Source organism: Microcebus murinus, chromosome 7, assembly GCF_040939455.1.
Source record: "Microcebus murinus isolate Inina chromosome 7, M.murinus_Inina_mat1.0, whole genome shotgun sequence".
Lineage (NCBI taxonomy): Eukaryota > Metazoa > Chordata > Mammalia > Primates > Cheirogaleidae > Microcebus > Microcebus murinus.
The window spans coordinates 89,920,141-89,927,652 of NC_134110.1; the positions used below are offsets into that span (position 1 = coordinate 89,920,141).

General features: G+C 33.5%; 1 protein-coding gene across 1 annotated transcript in view; it reads right to left on the reverse strand.

The window, feature by feature from the left end:
• MCMDC2 (minichromosome maintenance domain containing 2) overlaps window positions 1-7,248 on the reverse strand; it is a 31,930-nt gene extending 24,682 nt beyond the window's left edge. Inside the window, exons 1-7 of the mRNA XM_076005251.1 lie at window positions 5,512-7,248; window positions 5,289-5,419; window positions 5,155-5,214; window positions 3,215-3,410; window positions 2,452-2,574; window positions 2,232-2,336; window positions 1,089-1,211 (exon numbers count right to left, since the gene is read on the reverse strand). Of these exons, the coding sequence (XP_075861366.1) occupies window positions 1,089-1,211; window positions 2,232-2,336; window positions 2,452-2,574; window positions 3,215-3,410; window positions 5,155-5,214; window positions 5,289-5,419; window positions 5,512-5,605 (832 nt within the window). The 5' untranslated portion in view covers window positions 5,606-7,248. The remainder of the gene's footprint in view (window positions 1-1,088; window positions 1,212-2,231; window positions 2,337-2,451; window positions 2,575-3,214; window positions 3,411-5,154; window positions 5,215-5,288; window positions 5,420-5,511) is intronic.
• Between the last annotated feature and the right edge of the window lie 264 nt (window positions 7,249-7,512).

Here is a 7,512-nt window from a genome sequence, read left to right on the forward strand (position 1 = left end):
GGGTCTCTATTACTATAGATGGTTATCTATGGATTCTAAAATATCCAACTCTACTCAAGATTTAACCCTGCTTTCCTACATTTAGATATTTGTGAGTCAAGTTAAAATAAAAGGTGTGTGCTCTACTTTTATTTACTTAATGCTAAAATATGTTGGAATTGTTAAAGGAAATTATCAGTAATAAATGTGATATGTTGGCCCTCATCTGCCTTTATCTTTTGTCTTATTTATTTATTTATCTATTTAATTTATTTTTTGAGACATAGTCTTACTCTGTCTCCCAGGCTGCAGTGCAGTGGTGTCATCATGGCTTACAGCAACCTCAAAGTCCTGGGCTCGGGCAATCCTCCTGCCTGGTTAATTTTCTATTTTTTGTAGAGATGAGGTCTCACTCTTGCTCAGGCTGGTCTCAAACTCTTGGCCTCAAGCGATCCTCCTGCCTTGGACCCCCAGAGTGTTAGGAGTACAGGCATAAGCCACTGCACCTGGCCTATCTTATTTATTTAAAAATTTTTTTTTTAGAGACAAGAGTCTCCCTATGTTGCCCAGACTGATCTCAAACTCCTGGCCTCCCACCTCATCCTCCAGAGTAGTTGGGACTATAGGCATGACCCACTGTGCCTGACTTTTATCTTATTTCTTGATTGGTTCAGAACTCAGTTGAGGAAAATGATGCCATTTTGTAGTTTTTCTCAGACCAAAACAGTTACTTAGAATTGCCTTAGCTAGAAAATAAAGGGTAGTAATCTCTAACTCTTGGCATCCTGAAACATTTTTTCTTATTGCTAATTATATTTTAAAAAAATAAAAATAAAACTTAGATCAAAGAAAGAAGTCCTGCCTGCTAGCAAGTTTCCATAATATTATCCGTTTTATTGCCTTCATAGCACTTATTATTTAAATTGTCTTATTGATTAGTTTACATGTTATCTGTCTATCATACAATTTAAGAGCAGGAACCTTGACTATCTTGTTTACAACTGTATTCCTAATGCTTAGAAGAGTGCTCAGCACACAGGAGAACAATAATTGATGAACAGATTTAAATTTAAATATTTATTAATATATGATATTTATGTTTTCCTTACCTTTTGAATTACAAAAAGTTATGCTATTTGCTTCTATACAGACAGTTTGTGAGGTTTTTACACATGTTGGAATTCCAATAATTTTATATTCATTTCCTATACTCATTTTATTCACTGATTCATCTAAAATTATAAACAAAGAAGAAAATGCATATTCATTAAATGAAACTTGCACATGACATATGGTTTAAAGATCCAGAACCAGTAAAAATTCAGTAGTTGAGTTAGTAATATTTACTCTTGTTTAGTATAATATCCCTATACAGTGTCACTATTTTTTTTTTTTTTTTTGAGACAGAGTCTTGCTTTGTTGTCCAGGCTAGAGTGAGTTCCATGGTGTCAGCCTCGCTCACAGCAACCTCAAACTCCTGGGCTCAAGCAATCCTCCTGCCTCAGTCTCCCGAGTAGCTGGGACTACAGGCATGTGCCACCCTGCCCGGCTAATTTTTTTTATATATATTAGGTGGCCAATTAATTTCTTTCTATTGATAGTAGAGATGGGGTCTCGCTCTTGTCAGGCTGGTTTCGAACTCCTGACCTCGAGCAATACACCCGCCTCGGCCTCCCCAAGTACTAGGATTACAGGCGTGAGCCGCCACCATGCCTGGCCATAGGTTCCTTTCTTGTATCTACAGACCAAGCAAAGCTTTGCATGAATTCAAAGTTTATTTTAAAAATCATACTAAAAATTTTTGTTCCTCCATTCCAAACTTAGAAATTGGTTGGTGGTAAAACTATGAAAGAAAGGTTGACAAGGAGGAGCAAGGGTTAACTTATTTCTGTGAAGATCAAACAATGATCTCCATTTTTTTTCCCTCTCTAGCTCTAGAGGGCTGAGCAATAACTCCAATATTTATTTAAGACACACACACAGAATAGTGAGAGATCACTGCCTTATAATGACTGTGACTTATGTAGAACAGTGCTATAGACATAGCAGGTGCTAATATCATTTTAAGTGAATGTTGTATGACTAACTGAATAATTGATAAATTAGCTAAATATGAATATTTTTTAAAACACTCAGGAATAAGAAGACATGATTCTTAAGCTATAGAAGTACCATTTATAATATATAAGTATAAGCAAGTCAATTACATAATTTATAGAAATTTATTTTGAGTTCAAACAGAACTTACTCACCTCTTAGGAAAATTGTAAGAGATTGGAACCTAAATGGCTGGTTGTTAGAATATCCTTGAAAAGCCTGAAGTGCCTTTGTGGTAATTATTTCAACTATCTGTTTATCTTAAGGCAAAGTGAAAAAGAATTAGATATTAGAATATACATTCAATTTAATTTCCACATGAAATATCAGACAGTATTTTAAAAATTGTAATTGCAAAATGTAAATGCATTTTACCACCAAGTACTCTAAATTTTCTGTCTTCTTGAAGTGAAGATGCACATAGATTGCACAAAAAGTCACTTCTTATTGTTGCAGATTCTGTAGCACCAGGCACATGCACTCTTATATACTGAAATCCTGAAAGAAAACAGTGATAAGTTAAATTTGCTTTCAGACTTAGCTATTTTCAATCCTTTGAAATTAGTTTAATTCCAAGTATAATTAATTCAATTTTGCACTTGGGTTCAGAGTAGTTCAATTAACACTTACTGCATAGCTATTTCTTCCCAGATACTATGCTGAGGTACTGATAATATGGATACTTAAACACACAATTCCTATATTTGGCAATGAGAAATAGATAATTTCAATATATGATATTCATTTGCAGATTGCTCAGACAGAAGACAGGAGGGGCATTCAACCCAGTGAAAATTAGGGATAAGTGGAAAAGATATCTTATAGAAGGACTGACCTGAAGTCAAGACAAAGGGATGAGGAAGGACATTAAATGGAGTGGGAACAGGGTGAACAGTCATGAAACAATGTGTGAGAAGAACAAGTACTTCAGCAACATAGGTACACTTGTTAAGTTGGGGGCAGGAGAGAAAAGGGGAAAGAATGTATTTAACGATTATGCAAAGCAAATGTATAAACATTAGGAGATATCAAATTTTATTCTATTCTTCCTACTTTATGTCTCCTAACTAATTATAAACACGATTTAGGATTAAAAAATAAATTGCTTGATGTTTTGATTTTACATTTTAATATTTACCTTCTGAAAGAGGGCATGCTTCATCTGAACAAAGAAATCTTGCACCTTGTGTATACTTAGTTACTGTTGTCATTGCGATCACAATTCCTTGCATCATATAAAATCTCTGAGATGTATAATCAAGTGGAAAGTCACAAAGATTGAGACCATAACTTGGCAGAGGAGGTAAATGTGTTAATTTCAGCACAATATTAATCTAATAAGAACAAAAAAATTGTATTAAAATTGCAGATCCCATTTGACTTGCATTATAATATAGTAAGTATACTGTTGAGCAAATTTAGTAAATGATTTGTCAATGTTGTTAGGAACAAAATTTTAAGCATAAGAGAAAAGATTCAAGTGTAAAGTTAAAGAAGTAGCTCAGTGACCATCTGTGTGCTAAAAATAAAAATGAAAAAATAAAATAAAGTTAAAGAAGTAAAAATCTTGTAATCTAACATTTTTAACTGAAAATACCATTATGAACTCATTATTTTTCCTTAAATATACACATTTCCTTGCTAATACTACTGAAAAGACTTGAAAAACAATGTCAACCCAATAGCAAAGAACACTCCTAGTACCCAGACTGTGAACTCTAAAGATCATTTCTCACTAAAAGGAACCAGGGCTCCTTGGGGGAAATGGCTGATTCCAAGTCTGGCACAGAAAATATACAAGATAGAATTGGGACATTTTGTTTTTGAAACCAAGGGAGCTATAAAAAACAAACAGCCTATGTCAATAGGACATAGGAGCAAATTTGAAGGGATTCTCAATGACCGAAGGTAGGATAATATAAGCATTAAAAGGATAACAGAGATTCATTGAAATACAACAGCTATATTAAATCAGCTATATTTAAAAGGTCATGAGTTCCTCATATTTAAAAAAAGAAAAACAAAAAGAAAAGAAAAGTGGTCATCACTGCTAGATTTCAATTTGTTACTCTTTGAAAAAATATAAAGGCAAATAATCAAACATTTATCCTGTCTTTCCTGTATAAATTATATTTCAAAGTAACTAAATAGTTGATGAAAGAAAATTTCTTTTATAGAATAATTTTAGCTAATAAATTCAGAAAGAATGCTAACATTGGAAAAATTATAATTTTGCAACTCCTAATGAAATAATGGATTCTAGTCAATGAATATCAATGACTGCTAAAACCATTAGGAAAAAGTTGATGGGAAACCATATAATGGAGAGTTCAGAATGACATCACATGAACCCACTGATCACTTGTGACATTGTTAAAAGTTGGACAACAGATATTATACCTTCCTGATATAGTGCAATATTGAATATATGACATCAACTATGATGTATTCTTATCAAAACGAGTTGAATCTGAATCTAAAAATCCTCTAGAGCCAATTCCTATTTTAGAAATATGAAGTTTAGGGGAATAAGACACATAACACCACAAGGAAACCATTAGACAAATTCAGGTTATGTAACAATAGGAGAATTAACTAGTTTCTTCAAAAAGTCGTTGGTATAAAAAAAAGGGAGGGAAATCACTTCTCAGTCTTTTGGCTAAGATCAAGTGTAGTAAAAAGGGAGGGAGAGGGGAATGTCCATAGTTTTTAGAGGTTGATACGAAAGTATGTAGAGATAAAATAATAGAACATTTAGCATTTGCTTTAAAATACTTCAGAAAAAAATTGATGATGCATGTATGGCAAAATATTCTAATATTGAATCTGAGTGATAGATACATAGAAATTCATTGTATTATTCTCTTTAGTTTTGAGTATGTTTGAAATACTTTATTATAGAAGTGTTTAATGTTATAAGTGATAATATAGGAAATGATGTGCATGTAAGATATTCCATTGAACTTAGAAAAAATAAGGTATACTTTTTAATAAATAAAAAATATAAAAACATTGATTTACAAGTCATCGTGAAAGTTTGTGCCTGAGTTTCCTTTATTCGATTTCACCAAAACTTACTTGAGTTTCTGTCTGCAATTGTCCAATTAATGAGAGAGTCTTAACAGCAATAAAACAGACCTGTAATTTCAAACGAACAAACAAAGTTACCAAAAATTCCATGTGGTATAAAATTATTTCTTTCTTTAACTTACTGATTGGAAAACTTGAGCAGCTTTTAAAGGCTGGTGTAAAATGTGATTTCCAAGTTCAGCATCTAACTCAACAACATCAGAAGGATTTATTAAAATATTGAATCGATAGACAGCATAACTTTGTTTTGAATCTGTGAAAACAGACAAATGTAAAAATCAGGATTGTTATATGTAGGAATTTAGTTGAGAGTTTCTAAAATAAAGTCACCTTTGCTGCACATACCATTGTAGTACTTGCAATCATCTATAAACTTTTGGAGGCCTCCACTTCTGTCAAGATAGATAAGGGCTGCCTCTTTCATTTTTAGATTTGACATTCTCTCCTAGTTAATGATTTTTCTCTATTACCAACTGATTAAACCACAGTTGTTGGTAAAGACCACAGATGGTGAAACTCATAGAAAGGATCAGAAAACCTAGAAAAAAAAAAGAAATTTTACTTTTGAAGACCTCTAATACGACTTTACAAACTATTAAGGTTGAGAGTGAAATAAAACTAAGGAAAATTTACAACTTTAAAAAATTCCTACTCAAAGAGAAACAAAGCTTTTTTTTCTTTTGCGAAATAGTATTTTTATCAACACTGGGTTATAAGATCCTCCACAAGATGGCAACTTAAAAATAGGAGTTTCAAATGTTTTTAACAGAGTAGGTAACTCCAAAAATGTTTGTTGAAATAAATGGTATGGGATGACGAGGATCTCTTGTAGGTGTTGTTAAAAAAATTAAAGTGGTAAAGTTGTTTCATATATTCAATCTAAGTAGCAAAATGTAGTAGAATGAGTATTAACCTGGGAAATTTGAGAACTTGATTCTAGACCCAGTATTTTCTGGTTGCTGTGGGAAATCACCTGATCTCTCCTTGCTCCGTATCTTTATCTGTAGGAAATGAACAGTTGTTATTAGACGATTAAGGCCCTTTCAGTTTTAATTTCTTTCTATTTATAATAGAGACGGTCTCGCTCTTGCTCAGGCTAGTTTCGAACTCCTGACCTTGAGCAATCATCCACCCGCCTCCGCCTTCCAAGAGAGCTAGGATTACAGGCATGAGCCACCGTAGCCAGCCCATTCTTTTCAGTTTTAGATCTTGTGTCAGTGACCAACATAAAACATTAAACCATAGTAATGAGTACAGAATGGAATATATAAAATCCATTTAAGCACTAATTGGAAACAATATATGCCAGTAATTAACACGTTCTAGGGAAAAAATGATTAAGATTAGATACTCTTTCAAGAAGTTGCCAACTTGGAGAAGTCAGAAATAATGACTAACACATTTATTCATTCATTACCAAATATTTATTCGGCATTTGTTTATTCAATACCATACTGTACTAGGCACTAAGGATACAAAGATAAGTAAAATGTAGCCTCTATGTTTCAGAAACAGTGAAGAAAGACATATATGGAAACAGTTATGTGACAATTGAAGTGCTATAACAGAAATATAAATATACTAGGGAGCACAAAAGGAACAACATATATGAAGTATTTCATAGAATTTGGGATCATCCTTGTACATGGGACATAATATTTTCTATTGTTTTAGGACATTTTAATTTAAGACAGTGGGGTCATAAAGAAGCAGCTATGAATTTTAAAGGGGACATTTGATAGATGAATATTTCACTAATTGGAGGAGAGGTGAAGAGAAAGAGGAGGAAGTGTTCCAGAGGCAGGGGTCACCCCCCACCTCCATTTGATCAGTCCTACACTATTGGATCTGTACCCCTACTACCTGGAGTTCAGGCTACTTTCCAAAGAAAAATAATTGAGACTGCCCCTTTTGTTATTATTTAGGGGTGAAACTTCTGTTATTTCTCTGTGGGGGTAAGTACAACAATCTTAAAATGTATGTTGTACTCAGGATGTCACATCTCTGTTTCATTGGAACATTAGGTTTCCTGGGTTGGATGAAGGGAGACTAATTATAATGAAATGATTGGGTGAAGCCAGATTATGAAAGCTTCCGCAGTCCATGATGATTGAGAAGGCATTAAAGTTTTTTGTTTTTTTTTTTTTTTTTTGAGACAGAGTCTCGCTTTGTTGCCCAGGCTAGAGTGAGTGCCATGGCGTCAGCCTAGCTCACAGCAACCTCAAACTCCTGGGCTCCAGCAATCCTACTGCCTCACCCTCCCGAGTAGCTGGGACTACAGGCATGTGCCACCATGCCCGGCTAATTTTTTCTATAGATATTAATTGGCCAATTAATTTCTTTCTA